Source organism: Boleophthalmus pectinirostris, unplaced genomic scaffold (assembly GCF_026225935.1).
Source record: "Boleophthalmus pectinirostris isolate CB_2022bp ecotype Guang Dong unplaced genomic scaffold, ASM2622593v1 HiC_scaffold_16, whole genome shotgun sequence".
NCBI classification, from domain to species: domain Eukaryota; kingdom Metazoa; phylum Chordata; class Actinopteri; order Gobiiformes; family Gobiidae; genus Boleophthalmus; species Boleophthalmus pectinirostris.
The window spans coordinates 13728419-13752100 of NW_026571095.1; the positions used below are offsets into that span (position 1 = coordinate 13728419).

At 38.2% G+C, this 23682-nt stretch overlaps 1 protein-coding gene across 1 annotated transcript in view; it reads left to right on the forward strand.

Annotated features, from left to right (window-relative positions):
* tnr (tenascin R (restrictin, janusin)) overlaps positions 1–12198 on the forward strand; it is a 66246-nt gene extending 54048 nt beyond the window's left edge. Inside the window, exons 23-28 of the mRNA XM_020923912.1 lie at positions 708–840; positions 2489–2640; positions 3121–3217; positions 10145–10306; positions 10968–11131; positions 12082–12198. Of these exons, the coding sequence (XP_020779571.1) occupies positions 708–840; positions 2489–2640; positions 3121–3217; positions 10145–10306; positions 10968–11131; positions 12082–12198 (825 nt within the window). The remainder of the gene's footprint in view (positions 1–707; positions 841–2488; positions 2641–3120; positions 3218–10144; positions 10307–10967; positions 11132–12081) is intronic.
* The last annotated feature ends 11484 nt before the right edge of the window (positions 12199–23682 follow it).

Genomic DNA, 23682 nt, shown 5'->3' on the forward strand with positions numbered 1-23682 from the left:
AACACTGCTGCTCAAATAGTATATCTACACAGACTTAAATCACTTGAATTCAGAATATTTATAGTTAAATATTAATAGTTTCATATATTTAGTGTCTGTTAGTTGGCCTGCTATTGTGGCCAGTAACTGATATTTAGCTTTTAAAATCCATAGCAAGACTCATACTCATTATCTTGAATTAACAATCCCAAATTAACTTTTCACTTTTGTAAAAACAATAATAAAATGTATTTTCTGGGATATAAATAATCATCATTACATGTTTCTGTAAACATACAACCATAAAACGGTCTTCTGTTTCAATTCTGACAGTCTATTCAAAAAGGGCACTCAGGGAATGCTGGCAGTAGATTTGTCTACCAGTGGACTGAGATATTTCACCTTACTCCAGCTAATGAAATTTTCTTATTCCATTGGCAGGTAATTTATCTTGAAACAAGAGAAAAAATAGCCAGAAATGAATCTAGGTTTCAAATCTGCATTCACTGTGTACTAACCTCAGTTTTGCCAGCCAGTCTGTCAAATTACAGTTACATTTCCACTGCAGAAAACACAAAAGTACATATTGTAACACCTCTATTTTACCAGAGTTGACCATTTCAGCAGAGATACAGTGTACCTCATACTATTCTTTAGCTTGAGGATCTGCTGAAGTCTGAAATAATGAGCTGCTGATGTTTTGAGCTGAGTTTGTTTGGTCCCCACAGGAGCTTATCCTGGACTCAGAGGACACGTGGATCCGCCTGGAGGGACTGGCTGAGACCACAGAGTACACTGTGAAACTGCAGGCTGCCCAGGGACTGGACACGAGCGCTGTTGTGTCTACTACATTCACTACTGGTACAATAAACATATACATATACACACTCATGATGATAAATGAACCCCAAAATGGCAACTTTACTTAGAATTTTTCCTGTGAGGTACATAATGACATATCTCCAAAGCCAGGCACGATTTGTACATCCCCTCCCTACGGACAACCAAGAGAGACTTCCATTAAGCCACAGCTGCAGGGTGGCACTTACTAAACAATGTGCTTGAATCTTTAATGTGTTCTGTTTGTATTTTGTCAAACAAGAGTTAGAGGCGCCATTACAAAGCCGCTAATCACCAGGATGTAACATAAACATGCCACATTTTGACACCGGTATCCATTCATTTACCTTAATAGCAGTTGCAGCAGCTGGAATTGTGTTAAAATGTTTTCTTGGTCTCTGCCTTGTTGCCATTGTTGCCATGGTGAATAATATTAACATTTATAAGTTTGATTGTAAAACAGTGTAAGTCATACATCAAGGAACATTATGCCCACTAGAGAGTTATTGTGATCCTTAAATAATGATAATTATTCCTTTTTTATGCCATTTTGACGCTGGTTGAGAACAGTCCATTAGACATTAGGTTATAGAGACAGTTAGTCATTTAGCTTTTGCATTTTGGCCCTTTTCAACCTCGCTTAAATCTCTGCTTGTGTATTGTTTTGCTTAAATGTTCTATATTACACATTTTTGTGAGCTTAAGCCATGTTACAATGTTATTATCTCCACAAAAATATACCTGGAATTGTGTTTCATTCACCTTTTGACCTTCATTATTAGTCTGTCAATATCTCCAATCCTCAGAATGCTCTGTTCCACCACTTCATGTGATCTCATGAAGTGGTATTTTTCAAGTTATTGTCTACTTTTTACCTTTTGTTCAATAGAGAATGGCAATTCCAGAGATGAAATTATACAAATCATTTTAATGATGGTGTGTGGAGTTAAAAAACATAGTTGAACACTTCCTGTATTACCACATGACATCACACGGTGGAACAGAGTGTTTTCAGCTTGAGAGAAGAACTCGCCTAAATATGCAGCGTTTGTGTGTTCAACATGTGTGAATGAAACAAAACATAATTCCAGGTATGTTGTTGATGAGGAAACAGCATTATAATCTAGATCAGAAAATAGCATAACATAGGCTCTTTAAATGTATCAATGATTTAAGACAAAGGATTTAAAGAAGCACCATGCACTTTTTATAGTGGAGGGTATGCACCACCTGCTCATCTCCATTGAGATGCTTTGGATTTGCTTTGGATGAAATGTCTAATGTCCATAAAGAAAAACAGATGCAGTCTGATGTCAGATATTTAGAGAGAAGACCTCATTCACAGTATGTTTTTCAAGGTATTTTAAGCAAAAAAAACAACAACAAAAAACACCTATTTATAATGAAATCATAAAAAAATTCTGTAATAGTGAAATCTCCCTCCACTTGCATCCTTGTACAAGCAGAGATAAAAATAACTCATGACAACATTAAGACACACTTTAAACATCAATAATACACTGAGAATACACAGCAGCAGGCAGGATCCAGAGTCTGTTTCTTTGTTTCTTTGTAGTCTCCATAGTTCTACAATTGGCCCTGGTGAGTTGAAGGAAAAATCTTCACAAAGCACGTTCTGTCAACAGTTCTGGTCTGGTCTTGTCTCTAGGGAGCCGCTTGTTTGCTACACCTCAGAACTGCGCCCAGCACCTGCTCAACGGAGAGGCCCTGAGCGGAGTGTACACCATCTACATCAACAGAGACCCCGGCCAAGGAGTGCAGGTGTACTGTGACATGACCACGGACGACGGAGGCTGGATTGTAAGACATTTCATAATATATCAAACTTTCTATTAAGGAGTGATATTATACTGAAGACTAAAAATATTGAAACGTTTTAAAAGAGAAGTTTGTATTGATTTTACGCTACTCAAAAATGTATTCCAAGGAAGACCCTGAGATTCAAGCAATTTATAACCAGAAATCATAATTTTCACTTTCTGAGAATCACTATTTTGAAAACTGCATTAGCATTCATATAATAAAATTTTTATTCCACTGGAAATACATATAAATAAATAAACTCTTCAAACAAGCTAAAATTGATGGAAGATTATTTTTTTTCATACCATTTTGCTAAGAGTAGTGTCTCCAGGAGTGGCACAACAGCCAAACGGAGACACATTCACAAACACAGCTATTAGCCCTGAAGAATTTGACCTGAATTCAGAAGTAGATCTCTGAAGGTAAACATGATGCACACATAATAGTGGCTGTTTATCTCTGTTATTTTGTTTTAAGGTGTTTCAGCGCCGGCAGAACGGGCTGACCGACTTTTCCAGAAAGTGGAACGATTACCGTGCTGGGTTTGGGAATCTGGAGGATGAGTTTTGGCTTGGTAATGTTTTCTATTTATCATTACTATGAAGTGCAAAGCTTATAGTTTTACTGAGTGGATAGTTTTTGCTGCAGTAATTGATAGAAAATTACATGAATTACACACACTGAAAATTATGTGTATTATTTCATTAGTACATTTTAGTCTTTTCACGCAGCAATTGTCCAGCAGTCTCTAGCGTGTAACCTGTTTCCCATTTAGTTCAATCTGTGTCACAGTTTTGTGAAGGCTGACTCATTGCTTTGACTCATGTGGATTTACTGGGCGCAATCAGCAGAAGGTCAGGGCATTCACATTAAACTGATGGAGATGGAAGAAACATGCCTGTATTTCTCAGTGTATTATTTCACGTCACTAGTTCTTGATTAAGATGGAGGACCATGCTTTTCAAACCTTCTCTCTCTGCTCATTTGGCCCTCCTCTACTTGACTTCACATAGCTTCTCTGATTCATTCATTACTGGAATGTGTGAAAGCCCATCTCACCCATAATTGTTTTTTAGCGCCATCCCAATTCAAAAACAAAACACATAGCTCTACGTTTGATGGACTGCTGCAAAGCCTTTCTTCCCCAAATCTCATTATGAAACAATAATTATATTCATTAGAAAATGTGCAAATGACTCATGTTTTTTCATGTGCCAATTTATTATTGTTTGGTGCAGATGATTAAAGGGAAATGTTACATGAATATTTCATCAAATAAATGAGGGTGCAAAAAGGGCGTTTGAACTTGATTTGGAGGAATTAAATAACAGTGCAGAATTTGTGATGGGCTGGTGTTATTTGGGAAAATGAGAATGAATGAAGTAAAAAAAAAGTCTGTCTATTGAATGATGGACACACAACATTGTCTTGGTAAGTGTTAGTTGAAAGCTTAAATTTGCAGTAATTGTTGTCTAAAATAGTTTGCTTCATCTTGGTCTAGTTAACCAAAAAAAAAGAAACTTGGCATGGTTTGGAATCACAGTCAGATGATTTTTTTTTTTAACAATTGTGGTATAAAGCTGGCCCTGTTGCGAGACTGTAAATTGTTAAAATCAAAAGGAACCTTCGTACCATTCTTATGATTTCCTTTCTTTTTTTTCTCTCATAAACAATTTTAGGTCACTATTAGTACAAAAGTGACTCAGCTAGTACTTTATTAATTGAGTAAGAGAAAATGGAAGCAAATAGCTGGTAATGTTTTTATTTATTTGAACATCATTTTCCATACATTAAAGAGGTGCTAAAAAGGAGTAGGTAGAAGTTTCTCTTCCTTAATGAGAGACATAGATTTGTTACATTCTATATATGTAATTGCACAAAATAAGTTATTAAACACAATCCATGCATAATGTAGCATAAAGTTTAGTTCTGTGTTCAATAATGAAAGTATTTCCTCTTTTGACACAGTACTGACCTTGAACCTGAACCAGTTTCACCTAAAAACTTGTAAACAAACAAAATTGCACCTAAAGCCTCCATTTTGAAAGAACCTTGGAACGGATTTTGCTCTAACATTGTGTTTTGTTTATTTTCTTCCTTTTTTGTTATTTCCTTCTTATTTTCTTTCTTACGGGCTGGTGCACAGTTGACAAGTTGTGAGTCAGCTATCATCATTTCAAACATATATTACCTGATGCAGATGCTTGTGTGTCCTCTTTCATTGAGCTGTGAAAAGTATAACTGAGTGGAATATTGAGTTCACTAAACTCTTTCTTATAGTGCCAGAGTGTGCCCCCTCCATCTGCACTGGTGGGCTGCCTCCTGGGCTGCTCTCTCCTCCTCATGCCTCTACTGTACTGTCCTTTCAGAGCTTAAAAGCAGCTAATGTAACCTCAGGCTGGTGGCATCAAGGAGAGATGTGCACTCCAGTGAAAGCCCTTCTGTGCAATACTAGATTACAGATAACATGTCAGCGGGCAGCGCAGAAGAATAGGGAGAGGCAGGAATGTCAGGACAAAGGAGTTTGACCTGTAAGACTGCACAGACTTAGCCATAAGACATTTCTTTATTCCCATCTGAGTAGGTGCTAATTTCCATATTTGTAAGTGGTAAATTATACACTGTCTTAAATTTCTGCATTTTTTTTCCATGTATTTAAGCAAAATTTGTTTTGTACAGATATGCATAACCTTATTCTGCTGCTAACAGCATGATGCTGGGTCAGGTTTGAATGAATTATGATCCTAATAGGCTTTTGGTAAATAAAGTGTTGTTAAAGACTAGTACCACAAGAAATGTAGCTTTTTAGTTCATTAATGCTTATTCATGTACAAAAATACTCATTTTAATAATAAGCAAAAATTCTCAGGGACTGCAGATGAAAATTAGCTCCAAGAGCTACAGTCAGATAAAGAGCATGTCTTTACAGTTTCTTTGATTAATGCTCCTGTACATGGTCCCTGTACAGTGTTGTTAAATGTTTAATGTGCAGCAGGATAAGGTATGCAATATTAAGACATTAATAATAAAGGTCGAATATATACCAGTTAACATCAAATTAAGCACTTATGCATATGCAAAATAGCAGCTAGTTAGATGTTATTGAAGTGTATCCTAAATTACAGTGTTATATTTAAATCATCCAAACTGGATGAGATACAGTTGCCTGTTGGCAGCTCTTGTGGCCTATTTGATTGTTATGATGTTTTTGCTGGCAAAGTTTGGTGCAGAAACAGTTCACAGTAGAGGAAGTGATCATGAAAAATAACTAAGAGAAGCACTGCAAATAGAATCACTGCCAAAACTCCCTTCGCAACATTATAAGATTTTGCGTTGCTATTTTTACTGGTAAGATCAGGCAAGTGAAAGGCCAAAAGACCACTTATCTAGGTCAAAAGCAGGCAATGTCTGACTGAAACGAATTTAAAAACTTGACTGAAAATGTTGGAATTTGAGGGCCATTTAGTTCAACTGTTAGCTTTGGAATATATTTACTACTTATATTTATACTAGAAGAGCTCAATACAAGATGTTTTCTCATTCAGGGAAACTTGTGCTTTCCACAATAGAAAATTATTTACTAAAGCAAAAAAATAAGTACTTTTCCAATGCAGGGTTCACCACCTGCTTTTATCTATGGAGATGTCATTGCTTTGCCTTGAATGCTCCACAGAATCATTCTTTCTATATAGAATCAGCTGATGCCACCAGGCCAAGTTAGTGTTCTCAACCAGCATCAAAATGGCATTAAACAAACCTGTAATTGAACAAAGGATTAATGCCATGCTGTGGAACATTCCAGGCAAAGCAAAAGCAGGCAGAGAAACACAGACATCAGGCCCTTCCAGAAAAATGACATAGTGCAGCTTTACTTTAGTATGGTGTGGTAAACTGATAGGTCTGTATAGTCTCACTGTTTGACAAAATGTATCTGTTTATTGCTATATAACCAAGAGTTCCCTGAGTATGTGAAATAGAGGAGCATCTGATGTAAGAAATGCACTAAAATACTCTCTTTCTCTGGTTATGTGAAAAAGCTGAAAAAATATACATTTCGTGGACATGTTTCTTTCTCAATGAGCTTCAATAGCCTGTATCACACTTCTATACCCCCTCCATTACATAACATATAGACACCAGTGACACATAAAAGCACTGAGCTGCTATATGGTCCACAGTTGCCACTTTAGCGTGTCCTTATTGCCCGCGGTGTGGCCGTTTGAAGGATCTGTGCAGTCTTTACACAGAGAGCACGAGTTAATGTCACGCAGATGACCAGTGAAAAGCTACTGCCTGCGACCTTCACCCCTCCCTCCACATGGGGTCACTGTCCAACCCCCGGGCGCTATTACACATTTAGCTAATCGCACACGCTACAGCAATCCAGGAAACCATAAACATCAATATCATCTCCTCTCATAGGACCCAGCAAGAAGAGCCACTTAACCGCCGGGCAGCTGCAGTAAAGGATATGGAAATTAAGCTAGCACAATTATCTGACACAGTTTAGGGAATGGGCAGTTTTATAGCGGCTCTGGGGTGATGTATTTTTCCTGTTGAGTGACCCCGGCTTGTTTCACATCTAATACCAATGTCAGCTTGGTGCAGCGAAGCAAAGGAACAAATGTACAATTGTGTCCATGTTTGCAAAACTTTCTCAAAATGAGTTTTAGAGTTAGACAAATTTTATTGATCCACAAATGAAATTATTTGGACACAGTAGCTCACACATCACAATATATTATACTAACAAAGAGAAACAATATAAATAGTAATAATGTATACAGAATGCGTAGCAAAAATATCGAGAGACTGGTGTCAAATAATAGCCACCGAGTGCCTCCGCTCAGTTTCATTTCTCTCCAACAACTAACTCAAGGACTCAAAATACAATAGACGGTTTGCAAAAACTCTGGAAGTGCGAGTTCGGGCACCAGCCAGTCATCGAAGAGTGATATATTCAGTGTTGTCAACGATTCCCGAGATCGAGGATTTAAAGTCAGAATAAAGAGAATGTTTGGTGAATTGGGGAAAGACACCATTGCCCTTATTCCTACAGGATTTAGGAAAAGATTAATATACCACTTAGCCCCGTTAGCGGCACATTACATCCGTGACTACCAAATAGCAGTGATTGGTTAAATGATAAAAAGTACCCGCCTCCAGTCGAGCAAACGAATTCTAAAACTGCGAGGTCAGACGGTTTCTAAGAAGTGAAACAAAGTGAAACCGGCTGATGAATCAGGCTAGTCAAATAAGGCGTAATATAAATAATCACAGTCTATACAGCGCTCTTCTTGTCTCAGAGTTATGAAGTGCTTTACATGCTGATACATAAGCAGACACAAGGCACAGGTTAAAGGTTGTATAGAGGATTTTCCAAGGAACAAGAAATCCAGCGACTGTCCTTTTTCAAATGTTGCGCATGCGTGAAACCACCCCCCCCTCCCCTACAGCTCCCTACGTAGAAACGCCTTCTCCCGCCTCCTCTTTACGCCAGAAACAGGTTTGTTTACAGCCGGTGCACTGCACATGACTTGTAAACAACTAACTACAGTGTTGGTTAGGCAAGACGGAGAAGTGAGGAGCGGGGGGAGCAGGTGTGCGGACATTTCGTTCGCGGACGAGAAGTGAGGAGCAGGGAGAAGAGCGGAGCAGGGAGAGAGGAGAGGAGAGAGGAGAGGGGAGCGGTGCGCGGAGATTCTGTGCCCGGAGAAATGAGGAGCAGGGGGAACGTTTGACTAGCTCTTGGAAATAAAGTACGTTTTCATAATAAGCAGAAGTGACCTGTCCAGGAGTAATTTGGCGACCAATGCGTCAGTCTTTAGACCCTGCTTCTGCTTCAGTCGCGCCATCGCTGGAATGAATCTATAAGAATCACCTTAGTTTGGCTTCGCTGCTTTTCCCCTTGTCTTCTTCTTTCAGCAATCTCAAAAACGGACTTTCTTTTGCGGCTAACTGCTCCTGGATTCTTGTCTGCCATTGCAACAAACTTTGTGCGAACTGCGAGGAAGATATAGGTAAAAAAAAGCCGCTAAGAACTGTTGCGTTGGTGGAGTAAACAGCGTCTGTGCGGCTTGCGTCTGTGGACTGCGTGACAGGCGTACGTAAACCACGTACCGGCGGCGTTCAGGCAAGTCAGTTACGCTAGAAACGTAGGGAGATTGATTGACAGCCTGTCAGCTCACAGATAACGAGGCAGTGTCGTTATCTATTGGCAAATGTTTAGCTGGCCCCACCACGTCCAGAGTTGATGAATTTTTATTCTCTTTTTTTTGGTCATCATAATTACAAGGCTACTGCACCTCTATAATGCTATCATTGACAACTGAAACAAAAAAAAATCCTCCATACAACCTTTAAGTAAAGTAAAAACAGAATAAAAATAATTGTACTACTGTGCAAATGCTATTCTGTATCAGTGAATTCCATAGATTTGGGACTGATAGGAAAGCACAATCCCCTCTAGTATGGAGAATGTTCAAGTGCAAATTAGATATATAGAAATACAATACAAAAATCCAAAATATATCAATTTATTCTTCACTTTTCAAAGAAGAGCTACTAAAATGCCTAACAAAAACATCAAGACAATTTGGACATACTGGCTGAAAATAAAGTTAAGAATTGAAGTTATTTTATTTCAGTAATAGTTTCCCCAGATAGGTGCTTTTTGGTCACTGTAGATATTATCTTTATATCCACAGCTCACAGCAGAATGGTTCCTCTGCTCCTTCCCCATTATCAGATTTTTACTTACGTTTTCTGGGGGTTTAAAAACTACAACACTGTACAATATTTTGATACAGAGGTTTGAGCAGGAGAGGGCACATTTTTCCTGATAGGAGCTTGTTGTAATCTGATAGTGAACGCTGTCCACTCACACAGGTCAGGGAGCTGCACCTTATCAGCTGTGTGTGTTTCTGCTGCTTCAAAGATAAACTGTAAAAGTACACTGCTTTTGGAAAAGTGCAGTATGTGACATTTGCAAGGGAAGCAGTGGAATTGACTAAATTGAGTGCCAAGTATCCACAATCCAATAAAGGCTTTCATTTAAAGCTGCTATGCAAATGACTGGCATTTTTCAGAACGCCAAGAAACAGCAGGAAAAAAGATTATTTTGGACGAAAACATAAAGATTCAGTGGTGTATTAAAAGTGTATGCATACGGCCAAATCAAATGACATTTTTACTAATTTGTAAACTTTATTATGAATTTGTGGTAATTGGTATGCATTGGTATTGGCAAACATTGCATATCAAAATAGCAATATTGGACCACTCTCTTGGCCATAATTGGTCTGCATTTCATTCAAAACTAATCCACAACTTTTTAAATAATTGTAGACTAATCTTTTACCAAATTAACAAAATTGTGTTGTCACTTCAGTAGAAAGCCCAGAGACATAGCACAAGGAAATACTGCTCTATATACAAATGGTGTTTTTCACATTTTGATGGAAATGTTATATAAGTGATGTGCATGTCTATTTGTGTGCAGGTTTGGACAACATCCAGAGGATTGCCGCTCAAGGCCGTTATGAGCTGAGAATCGACATGAAGGATGGGCAGGAGTCAGTCTACGCAAACTATGACAAATTCTCAATCGGAGACGCCAGAAACCTCTACAAGCTCAGGATAGGAGAGTACAACGGCACTGCAGGTACCCGTCATTATATGTACCCACCTCAGTGTGAGACCACTGTAGCACTCCATATAAAAACTTTGTGCTGTGACTTCATATCAGGAAGGACAGTGTATTCATGTGGCAGAATCTTTAAGCTCACCACAAATAGTGTTCTATCATCCTTCTGCCATCTGCCAAAGCTCCTCTCCTCTCTCCATCTTCTGCTCTGTCCTTTCTTCATTTTCTTCTCTCTCTCTCTCTCTCTGTCTTCTCTCTCCATCTTCTCTTTTGGTCTTCTCCTCTCTTCATCTTCTCCTCTCTCCATTTTTTCCTCGCTCTGTCTTTTCCTCTCTCCATTTTTTCCTCACCCCATCTTCTCCTCTCTCATCATCTCTCTCCGTCTTCTCCTCTCTTCATCTTCTCCTCTCTCTGTCTTCCCCTCTCTCTCAAGCTCCTCCACATTTCGTCTGTCAACATGACCATATGCCAGAATTACCTGTCATCCGCTCATGTTTATCATTCTAATTCTCTCAGCCTAAATACATTCAGGGAGGCTGCGGCAGGACTCTCTCTGCCTCTCAATCTCCCTCTTGCCTGTCCATTTAAATCCCCTCATCACAGTATTATTCACTGCAGCTCCACACAAATGTTTACTCACCACTCCCTTCAGAGTTTAACTTTGTGCCTTTGATCACAGGGGACTCTCTGAGCTACCACCAGGGCCGGCCCTTCTCCACTAAAGACAGAGACAACGATATTGCTGTCACGAACTGTGCCTTGTCCTACAAAGGGGCCTGGTGGTACAAGAACTGCCACCGTGCCAACCTCAACGGCAAATATGGGGAGTCCAGACACAGCCAGGTAAGCCTGCAAAATTCTTTTTTATAGTGTTAAATGTTTGTCTAATGTTCCCTAAAAGGAGTTATAATTTTTCATTACTATGGTCTTATTCTACCACTAGCTTTGCCGTCACGGCCAAATTTTCTCAAATATATGTTTTAATTGTTCGTATGTATTATATTTTGGTGCTATTCAAATGCATTTATCATGCACGTGTCATACTTATACTTACAATATAGCAGAAGAAGGTTTTAGAGTAGCAATAACTGTTGTTCATGCTTGGTGGTGAGAGTAGTAATATTGGTTGAATTGCAACTGTAGGATTGCATTCAAAAGGGCTTCTAACTCAAGTATGCTTTACAATTACTTGATTAATATACTTACACAGTATGACCTGCCAGTCGTATTAATACTTTGTACATAACTTAGTGCTTGATAGCCTTCTTCTCTGCTGCTGTGTGCTGCTCATGTGCTCTGTACAAACATAAACTGTATTGAAAAGCTACAGTTCTATAATAGATCAATAAACATGGGCTTCCTGGTCTTTATTGAAAATGACAGGCTGCAGTTCTCAGTGGTGTTCTGAAGAGGTCTGATAGACTGAGGTGTTGGGAGGCTGTGATTGGCTCAACTTTCAAGGCTGTCAGGCATCAGTGCGTTTCCACCACTGTAGCTTGAGCTGCCTTTTGATGACAGAAACTGAGAGAGGAGCTGGATAGACTTGTACTGAGAAACTCACATCTGACAGAAGGGGAAGACGCTCTAAAGAGTCTGCTTCATACTGCACTACCATTCCAAGAACATCTCTGTAATTGAGACATTTGCTTGCAACTCTCAAGCATATAGCTATTAAAATAAAGTAGGCATTACTCGTGAAACAATTTCTAAATCTTTTGTCTAGTAAATATTTGACATTTCCTCTCATTAGGAACTCCTGCTCTGTTTATGTGACTTGTGTCTGTTGTGTGCAGGGGATTAACTGGTACCACTGGAAAGGCCATGAGTTCTCCATTCCCTTTGTGGAGATGAAGATGAGACCGTTCAACTTCCGCAGCATCAGCAGCAAGCGGAGGCGGTCAGCTGAGTAACCACACACACCCACTGCCCGGAGTGAAGGAGCCCTGGTCGGACCATGTTTAACACAGGATCTGAATACTTTTGCAACAAGAAGATAGCTACTAATATGTTAACATTTGTTACATAACAGCTACGAAGTGTGAAAAGCCTCTCTAATACCCACTCTTAGCAGCATAAGACATGGTCCGACCTGCGTACATCCTCTCTCCAGCTTTCGCTGTCTGCTCCTGCTGTACTTCTGCCCAGAAGACAATGTATTTATTTGATGAATAATTTCAATGACAATGGTTCATTTTGCTGTAAAACAGGAAGGCAAACCCAGAGCTTTCTCTCCTTTTAAGTCTGTGAATGGCCTTTCCCTGTGTAGGAAGGACAAGAGCTCCGAAACACCCTCCAAACTGAGGGAGCATTATTTTAAATTCAAACGCTTTTAACGAAAATAAACTGTAAACACCCTTAAAACTCCTAACTGTAAGATATCTATATTTTTATAACTGATATTGTGACAATATTCGCCTATTTCTTTTAATTTAATTCTATTTAATTTATAGTCCTAGTATAGTTTTTATTTATTTCAGTTCATGTTATTATTACAAACGTTTCATTTAAACAAATTTATATGGATATAATTTAATCAACAACCAAATCTCTCAGAAAGCAGTGCACCAGCAACAATTATGTGATATTTCTCATTTCTCCAAATGTCTCTCAATCTGTCAATGTGTGTGTTATTTAAGTAAATTTTTTACTGTGCGTTAGTAAATATTGCTTATTTTTTCTGTCAGTGTTATACGTATATATTATTTGGCATAGAATAGTGGACAGATAAGATGGTATCATGTTTTCGTTTGCTTTTTATTTGGGTATGTGAGCCCAGAAACATCTCCATCTATTAGTATTTCCTAAACATTTTTTGGTGTGTTCACTATCACATGAATGCACTGAGAAATGTTGGCTGCCAAAAAGATGATAATAATAACTTATTTGTTAAAGTTATTATAATGTGAGTATGAAGCTTCATTTGCACTCAAAGTAAGAACAAACAGGCCATTTTTGTCTCATTTGTGTGACTTTTATGGCTGTTCATGAACAATAGTCATTATTATAACTCCCCTCTGATGAACTAAGGCATGTTACGGCTCTCTCTGTGTGGGACTACTGATGATGTGGTTGCCTGCAGTTATGGTGACATTTAAGCTAAATGTGCTTTATAGACTCAGCCTGCTGTTTGAAATATGGTCATTCTCCTCTCTTAATGAAGTCTTGCCTTTTAGGACTTGCAGTTAATCATGTCCCTGGGTGGGTGTATTCAATGTTGCTCATAAACTCCAAATAAAGTCACGTTGTTAATCTAGTGTTAGCCTAAATTAAACAAAGAAAACAGAACATTGCATAGCGTGAATCAATTCTTCTTTTATGTTTAAGCTCCCAGCAGAACCAACATGGCGGAGCGTGTGTTCTGTCACTGTGCGAGTCTAATCTACTGCATGGCCTTCAAGCATTATGTATTTAGTTACTATTTCAGTCTAGTTTACAAACATTTATTTTCTTTTGTCTAACAATGACCACATCAGACTAAATCCTCTTTCTGGTGTTGAAATGAAAAGCATTTTATTGATTATTCTTGGCTCTTTGTGTCACCAGGACTGCAGGCAATATTTGGATTTTTATAAAGCACTTTTATTTTGAAACTGTGAAATGTGTTGTATACTCATGCGAGCAGCCACTGTGAATTGTATTATATGGCTGTGTTTTGGGTTGTGTTTAATTTCCCTGTTTTTGACAAATTGTATGCGAAGAACCTGGTGTAAACCTCTGAGCCCATATTTAGGGTCGTCAAAAGTATCGAAAATCAGATACTAATTGATACTAAAACTCTTACCATAACTAGATACTCATTTGAGCAGGTATCAATACTAAAAAAGATACATTCACATGATTGAAATGAACCTTTCCTGAATGATTTTGAGCTATATCAAAACGGGTATAAGACCAGATGAACAATTATGGAAACTACCTGGACAACTGAGCAATTACACAGATGTAAGACCACATGATAATACAGAAGAAAGTACTATGATTTGATTGTCATTGTGGTATCAACATCAGTATCGAATCTGCTCCTTAATATCGAAATCGAGTTTGAAATTTTAGTATCGTGACAACACTATGCTCAAACCACAAACATGGGCTTTTACACACCACAGAACAAGTCAAAGCACTTGTCTAGCACTTTTTGCGTATGAGTTGTCTATTTAAAAAAGCCAACTTAAAGCAAAACACTTTTACTTCACTGTTCTTGTCTTAATTTCTTCCTTTGAGCTCCCCCTACATTTGGTAATGAAGTACAATTTTAGATACTCATTTATTCTGTTAGCTCCTGTGTAATTGATTTACAGTGCAGTGCCAGGCAGCAGCTGCAACTAAACAAAGACCCTTCTCCACTGGATTTAAAAGTTTGTGTTTTCATTACTCAAAATGTCAACCTTGAGTGACTAAAGCCGCATAGTGTCTCTACTAAATAAGTTCAGTAATTCACATTTACATATATTTCCAGTAACCTCTGCATTAATAAACCAGCTCTGTATTCATATATACATAAATATATATAGTCAACTAAAATAAAAATGCAAAACTGAACCTCAATAACGCTTTAACAAGTTGCATAATTAATTCAGTAAGCATTAAATGGCAGCCAGGGATGCTAATGAAATTGGCTTGAAAGGCTGAACTAGGTGAAGTGGTTTAACTTTGATAAATGACTTCTCTGGGCCAATGAAGAAAGGCTAAAATTGCAAACAAAGGCAAAACAAAACAGATGCGAGTAAAAAAAACGTAAACAATGAGCAAATGTGTATGGGCTGGGCGACCTTTTCCAGAGCTGATTAATGTTTGGGTGTCAAAGTGACTGTCTCTTAGCTTCTCCTGCGATCCATCTCCCAACATGATTCATTGTAGTGTAGGGAATTTTCCATGTACGTTCTATTATTAAGTACTGTGTTTGTGCATTTTTATTGGAGGAGTGCTGGGGGAACAGAATGTGATTTGCAGGGTGTGTCTTATGGCACACTATAACATGTTTGGGTCTAGTAAAATTTCATGACCTTCAGGGAACATCAGCTGTTGACAGATTCATGAGAATTCTTGTTTTCTTTGGCATTAGCAGTAAAAAAAAAAAAAGCCACAAAAGTTACAAGGTTTCCTATAAGCCCCTAAGTTAAGACATCAATTGTAAGTTATATGTTGTATTATTTATTTCTCAGTTCCTTTGTTTCTATTTGTTTTAGGTAGTAATATTTTGAGTTTTCTGAAGCACTGGAAAAACGTAACTTGTCTGTGACTTAAATGTATGCTGTGTTTTTTTTTCCTTTCTATCCGATGGAACAATGAACTCCTATTTATAATAACCAAACAATTATGTTAAAGATAATTTTAATTTATATTTTATTTTGTTCAATTACCGGTACTCTGGATTAATTTTTTGCCATAATGCAGTAAATGTCATAAAGGTGAAGTTGACTGTTGGAAAGCTATGTTAAAACTACTGATTTCTTGTTGGATAACCTTAGCTCTAGTTTGACTGAAACATGTACTATATAGTTCCTTTTTTAATACATTTTCTACATATTAATAAAATATTTAATAGTCCAGTTCAGTGTTTTTTGTGTTGACTTCTCCACATGCACATGCTGTTTCCAATGCTTGCATCGGCAGTTTCTACATTTAGTCTTTAATTACTGCAGATTTTAATTATGTGCTAATTATTCACTCCTCTGTCCAGTCAGCAGAACGCCCATGTTAACAATGAAAAAAATAACACGGGTTTTAAATAGATATAATGTTATGGTGCTTTTAACAAATTCTATTTATAGTAATTTGAACCTCAGTGATACTGCATCAATCATTATGGTTTAATTAGTAAAAATACACATTTGTGGTCTTTTTGCAAACCACTGACAAGTCCCAACTTCGCTAAATTACACATGAAAGCTGCCAACACTGCACCTAGTCGTGTGTTACAAGTATTTTTTTTCTCAAACTGAAATGATGATTCTCAAATAATGGCTGAAGTTTATTTAAGAAGGGTTGAACACATTTCCAGTCTGTGAGTCTGTACATTGTACATTATAGAAACACATGTTAAATCTCATGATACAGGAATGTAGAAAAAATATGTTTAATAAGTTTTGATTAACTTCAAGGTCTAGATTCTCCACATATGTGTAGCTAATGTTGCACTGAAATGGTGAACTATAATCACACTAAAATGTTGCATAAGCTATTCAGGTTTTCATGTATAGGAAGCTCTACTGAAACCTGATCTCCTCTGAAGGTGAGATCTGCTTGAGTCCTGGGATGGTCTCGAGTCCTGAGATCTTTTTGAGTCCAGGGATCTGCTTGAGTCCTGGAATCTGCTCAAGCCCTGGGATGGTCTCGAGTTCAAGGATCTGCTTGAGTCTTGAGATGGTCTCAAGTCCAGGGACCTGCTCAAGTCATGGAAGGGTCTTGATTCCAGAGATCTGCTCAAGTCCAGGAGTCTGCTTGAGTCTTGGAATGGTTTCAAGTCCAGGGGTCTCCTGAAGAGCATGGGCCTTGGCAGGAGTGAGCTCCTCTGTTGGTTCAGCAATCTTTTCTTTAGATAGGAAATAGGAATGCAAAAAGAGAGTGATACTTACAATAACTTTGTTGAAAAAACATATTTAGCTTTATTTTCGATAGGAAATGTTGCTATGCAAGAACACATGAGAGGGGAAATATAGGTTCACTGATAGGTGACTGCTTATAATTATTTAAAATAGGCTATTAGGCATGCGAGATGCATAATGTCCACACAATTAAACAGTTAAACACCATTTTACATGCACATTTTTACATATCATTTTTAAGTTTAGATGTGAACCAGCATCACACTGCACTGTACATGAAGAGATCATTGGAACATTTTATAACATTTATCTACATAAGTGTAGGTAATGGTAATAACACTTTTGAATAAGGTTCCCATTTAAACTGTTCTTGAGGTGGCGCTACTGAGACATCTTTCAATATTTTTTCTTGGGGTTTTGCATTTTTGATACCAGTTACAGGCATGCTGTTTTAATTCATCTCTGGCTTACATTCCACAGTATGTTGTTACAAAAGCACTCTGTGTGACTTATTAACAGACTTGTTTTAAGGCCTAACTTGCTCAAAATAAAAAGTTACATTTTCATAGTATGATTATATAGTATGATCCAATAGTCCATACTTGAGAATAAGGAATCGGAACACCACTTTATCAACTTTATAGAAATAAAGCCTTTGAAAATGTATTTGTTAAGCATGTTTATTAAGTGCTTGAATACAGCCCATGAATCTCTTAGTTTGTTGATAATAGTATAATAAGCAGCTTATTGATGCTCACACTGTTTTGTTAATGTCTTATTAAATTATACATTATAAAGCATCTACACATGATAGTTAATACTTTCGAAGATGACTAGTGCTTATTATAGCCTTATAAATGCTTTACTAAGGAACCTTATTTTAAGGTGTTGCCTTGTTTTTGTATGACTTTTCCACAGAATCAATACAAACACCAAACCACACACTTCCTGATCTAACTGAACCATGTAATCAATACTTGACTAACTTTAGCCTAAACCCTAACCTTAACCTATTTTAATCCATAACTTTAAATCATCCTGTTGATCTAGTAATACAGAATTATATTTATAAATATATTTAGTTTTTTCCCATGATATATTTATAGTGTCGTTAGCTATGGTGAGGTGTGTCCATGCACCTAAAATGTTAATAAAATGCACTTATTGTTTATGGTTCATTCCGATGCAGTGTGATCTTTCAGTGTGGACCATGATCCTTCAGTGTGCCATGGCTCTTCACACCTGACTGCCCCCTCACCGCTAACAGGGCCTGGCAGGCATCTGAACAGAGAACAGAGCACCACCTCCTCCTCCACTGGACCCTCTCAGGACTGCCTCATCAACACTGAGCTATAATTGGACAAAACAGTAAACAACTCAAGTTCAAAAAACTCCATGAAGATCGTTCTGGGCTCCAGAGAGAAAGGTAAGACATATAATACGCTACAATTTTCAGTAGTTTTTGTGTGTTGTTTGGTAATAATTGCATGTGCGATTACTGTCTAATGAGAGCGTTTGTGCATAATAATGATTGGCCAATTAAACGAGTTCACTGATTATGTGAACAAGGAACCAACCAGGCTTGGATATTCAGGACAATGTGTAATTTCAAATTCTGCGGTTGGCACATTCTAAAACTGCACACTCACGTTAGATAAAGTGTTAAAGGTGCACTATGTAACCTTTCAGTCTGGGGGGTCTAGCACCTGCTTGTCTCCATGGAGATGTATCTATCTTGCATTTATTCAGTTCTCCATTTATTTATTGCTTTATTGCTAATAAAGTACCTTGATTAACGTGCATTCTTCCTGTGTACACTGGCTCGTCCCACCACAGATATGACCTGTAACTTGGCCTGGTGCTGTCCATAGATAAAAAATTCCAGCCAAAGCAATAACATCTCAAGGAGACAAACAAGTACCAGAAATGTTGCGAAGTACTACGTAATATCTTGAGTGCTGAAACTGAGATACTGAGACTGGTTGTAAAAGTTAAAATGAAATGGATTGATATTAAAGTTGGTGGTCCATATAGTTTCAAGTATTGCCCCATCTACGTTTTTTGTTAAAGTTCTATTTCCAAATGTAGTTTTACAATTGCCCTAACATTGCACTCTATTCAGTATTTGAAACATTTTGGAAGAAAAAAAAAGGCACCCTTAAACCAGTGGTGGAACATAATGAAGTAAAAGTAGTAAAGTATTGTACTGAAATAGAACAAAATCTATATCTATCTATACTATCTATACTTAAGTACATTTTATAGTGGATACTTTTACTTTTACTTCTCTACATTTGAGAGCAGGTATCTGTACTTTCTACTTTTGAACAGGGCTGAAAAATAAAAGTATTTTTATTGTTGTTAGACCTGCAAAAAAGCCTGAGGTTTATTTTTAACATGTTCATAGTTTGAGCAGCAAAAATATACAAATGAACACATTTAGTTTCAAAATTTAGCACAAATCTTTATCAAAACCACTACGCTTTATTAGATCTCAAATTCTGTCAGAAATACTTTTACTTTTTGCTCTTTAAGTACATTTTTAAATAAGTCCTTTAATATGTTTACTTATTTAGTAGATTTTGTCATGTGATATTTTTACTTTTACTAGAATTTTTTTGCTCTGGTATCTGTACTTTTACTTCAGTAACAAAATCTTCCACCACTGCCTTAAACGCACAAGTTTGCCACCCCCATGCTTGCACCTGACCACAGGGCAGGCTTGTAAATGCAGATGAGAGCTGACATGGCCCAGATGGTCCATTTTATCCCAGAAACTCCAGTCCATTTGACAGCAGTTCTCTAGAGGAAAAGTCTACTCAAACTAATGCAGAGGTGAACTGCAGTCTGCTCTTCTGTATCCCTGTTTCATCACCCACATTCTCTATATAATAGTACTGATGTGTGCCCTTTTCAATAGCATTACTTTTCACTTAAGCTTTTGCACTGTTAGAAATTGTTTTTATTCTAGCAGCATGGTTTCCGAATGCTGCTTTTAAACTGTAAAGAGCACTATAGGAGCCATTCAAAATAAATAAAGACTGAATGCCTAACTGCTAGCTCTGAAAATGTTCGACAAATGCAGACGCTGTTTTGTATATGCTCAGGCACATAGCTACAGTGCGGAGAGTGTTGCCATAATTACACCTTTGCTCTGCTAGTTTCATGAAAGAGGAGAGAGTAAAAAGTTAAACACCACAGAGAAAATGGGCTCTTGAAATCTGTTGATGTCATGTCGTATATATAGTAATAGGTGTACAAAGTGATTAATTAAAGCATTAGTTTTATAAAGTCATGGTCATATTGACTTGTCAAAGCCTGATCTCGTCAGATCTCAGAAGCTAAACAAGGCCGGGCCTGGGTAGAACTTAGATGGGAGACCACTGGGAAAATCAGGTGCCACAGAGGGGCACCAGTGTCAGTGTCGTTGTGTCCTTAGGCAAGACACTTCATCCACATTGCCTAGTATGAAAGTGGTGTGTGCATGAGTGATGAGTAAATAATAATGAACTGTAAAGCACTTTGGGTATCTTGAAAGGTGCTACATAAATGCAATGATTTATATATATATATATATATATATATGACTGTGCAAAGAGGCTCCTGAGACAGTCCAGCACATAACTGCAGGGTGTAAGATGCTGGCAGGGAAAGCATACATGGAGCGACATAACCAAGTGGCGGGCATAGTGTACAGAAACATCTGTGCAGAGTACGGGCTGGAGACCCCAGGATCAAGGTGGGAAACACCTCCAAAGGTTGTGGAGAATGACCGAGCCAAGATCCTGTGGGACTTCCAGATACAGACTGACAAGATGGTGATGGCGAACCAACCAGACATAGTGGTGGTGGATAAGAAACAGAGCAGAGCCGTGGTGGTGGACATCGCAATACCAAGCGATGGTAATATCAGGAAAAAGGAACACGAGAAGCTAGAGAAATACCAGGGGCTCAAGGAAGAGCTGGAGAGAGCCTGGAAAGTAAAGGCATCAGTGGTGCCTGTGGTGATCGGACACTCGGGGCTGTAACCCCCAAACTGGAAGAGTGGCTACAACAGATACCGGGAAAAAACAATGGACATCTCAGTCCAGAAAAGTGCAGTACTGGGAACAGCAAAGATACTGCGCAGAACTCTCAAGCTCCCAGGCCTCTGGTAGAGGACCCGAGCTGAATGAGGGTGAGAGAGACCTACCACCGTGGAAGGTGAGAAACACATTTATATATATATATATATATATATATATATATATATATATATATATATATATATATATATATATATATATATATATATATATATATTTTTTTTTTTTTTTAAAGTGCTATTTGTTTTTTTGTTTTAATCTGTATGACTATATTTTGATTATTAAACCATTAACAATATTTCTTTCATTACTCTCTTAACACATTAGAATAAATGCAGTTTAGGCCCTATATAACACACAACTGATTGATTCTTGTGAGTATTAAGGCATGTTATAATCCACTTATTTCATCAAAAATCATAGCTTTAATAAAACAATCACAATTGAGACTATTTAATTGTAGTTACCAGAATCAGAATGCTTTATTGTTCTTCGAGGGACATTATTCAGTCGCTGCCGCTTCAATAAATATTTTTAATTCAACAAAAACACAGTATCAATCACCCATTTAAAAGCTATAATAAAAGTCCTGTGGGGACAAATCAAATAAAAGTGTATAAATGTACAAATTCTCAGGAAAATGTGCCTAATAGTAAGGGATCATTTAGAGAGAGGAGTAATTATAAAGTGTAACCAAACTCTTAAGTCTAAAATTATCTTAATATGCTTTAATAAGTGCTTTATTACTGCCTAATACATCAATAAACACAAATTAACATAACCTGTAATCACTTAGTTAGATATTGTTAAATAATATTTCCATCCATTCCATAAAATGTGAATACATTACAAATAATACAATAATCCTTTTGTTATGTTTTGCTATGCTTTATTGTTTATGTGCACAACAGTGAGGTGGGTTGACAGAGGGTCTAAACACAGAGCAGCTCCTGCTTCAGTGCTGTGTTTATCTCCTCCAGCAGGGAGCACTGTTCTTCTGTCCTCCTCAGATGCTGGTCTAGGGCGCTGCATCTGTCGACCTGCAGGGAGCGCTCTGTCTTTAGCTTCTCACAGGCCTTTAAGAGATCTGTTCTCTCCTCTACTAGTGCAGTTTTGGTTTGTGTCAGCTGCTCCACTTCCTGCTGTAGTCCTCTGTTCTTTGCAACCAGCACAGAGCGCTCTACCTCTGAGGTACTCAGTAGGTCTTCTAGAGTACTGCGTTCCTCCTCCAGAAGGGAGTACTCATTCAGTACATCAGCCCTGTCCTCTTTTTCCTGCTCCACCTCCTTTTCAAGTGGGCTGTTATTAGTGAGCAGCAGGGAGCACTCTTCCTCTGAGGTCTTCAGTAGGTCCTCTAGAGTACTGCATACCTCTTCCAGCACGGAGCTCTCCTTCAGCACATCAGCTCTGTCCTGTTTTTCCTGCTCCACCTGATGTTCAAGTGTGCTGTTCTTGGTGAGCAGCAGGTAGCGCGCTTCCTCTGAGGTACCCAGTAGCTTCTCTAAAGTACTGCATATCTCCTCCTGCAGTGAGCACTCCGTCAGTACATCAGCTCTGTCCTGCTTTTCCTGCTCCACCTCCTTTTGTAGTTTTCTTTTCTGGGTGAGCAGCAGGGAGCATTCTTCTTCTGAGATCTCCAGTAGGTCTTCTAACATAGAGCATCTCTCCTCCAGCAGGGAGCACTCAACATTCAATGCCTGACAGGACTTCAAAATGGTGACGTTGTCATTCTGAGATTTCCTCAGAGTGTCCTGCAGCTCCTCACAGGTTCTCAAAATGTTCTCCTTCTCCTCCTCCATCTTTTGGACCTGTGTCTGTGTGTGTCTGAGTTTCTGGAGCATCTGGACATTTTGCTCAGCCTCCTCCCTCAGAGCTCTATTCTCTGAACATTTTTCCTGCAGCCTGGATTTCAGATCAGCAGAGTCTTTCTGGAGTCTCTGCTTTTCCATCCCCCAGTCTTTGGATTTTCTGCAGGAATCTTCTCGCATTTGCTCCAGTGTCTGTGTCAATTCTGTGACCTGAGACTTGAGGCCATGCATTTGCCTCTCATTACCTACAATGATGAATTTCATCTTCCTCAATAACTGTACCTTTTCCTCCTCATGCTGGTCACAATCTCTCTCACGAAGCTTCTTCAGCTCCTCCAGCTCTTTGAGCAGCTGCTCCTCTCTGGTTCTAACCTGAGCAGCTTTAGAGGTAATTTGGAGTTGAGACATGACTAAGGCCATGCCCCTCTCCTCTTCCTCCTTAGACCTCTGTTGTTGTCGAGGAATATTGCCCAGCCCTACTATTTATATGTAGTCCCTAAACTGAAATGCAACCACCACTTACTTGAATGTCTAAATAATAGCAGGTATGAGTGGGTGGAACAGCAGAGAAATTCATTAAACATTTTTTTCTTGGAACAATTTACAATTTTTAAGAATTCTTGTTGGGAATTCATTTGAGAGGGAGATAACAAATATGAGTGGGTGGGTAAATAGTTGAGTATGCGTTTGTGAGATTGATCATTGTGGATAAGAGCATTGTGTATTTAATAGAAACTCACTCGCTCTTATCCACAATGATCAATCTCTCTAGATAAGCACTGTCGCAGGGTCAGTTCAGAATGATTTAATACACACATAATATGGCATCTTATTCAGCTACATAACTACGCACGTATATGTTTATTCAAAAAAGTTCAAATTTGACTTTTTTATTAAAGCGCTCATGTGAGTGAGGCATTATGGTAGCCAGGCTGGCGCCACCTTCTGCTTCCACT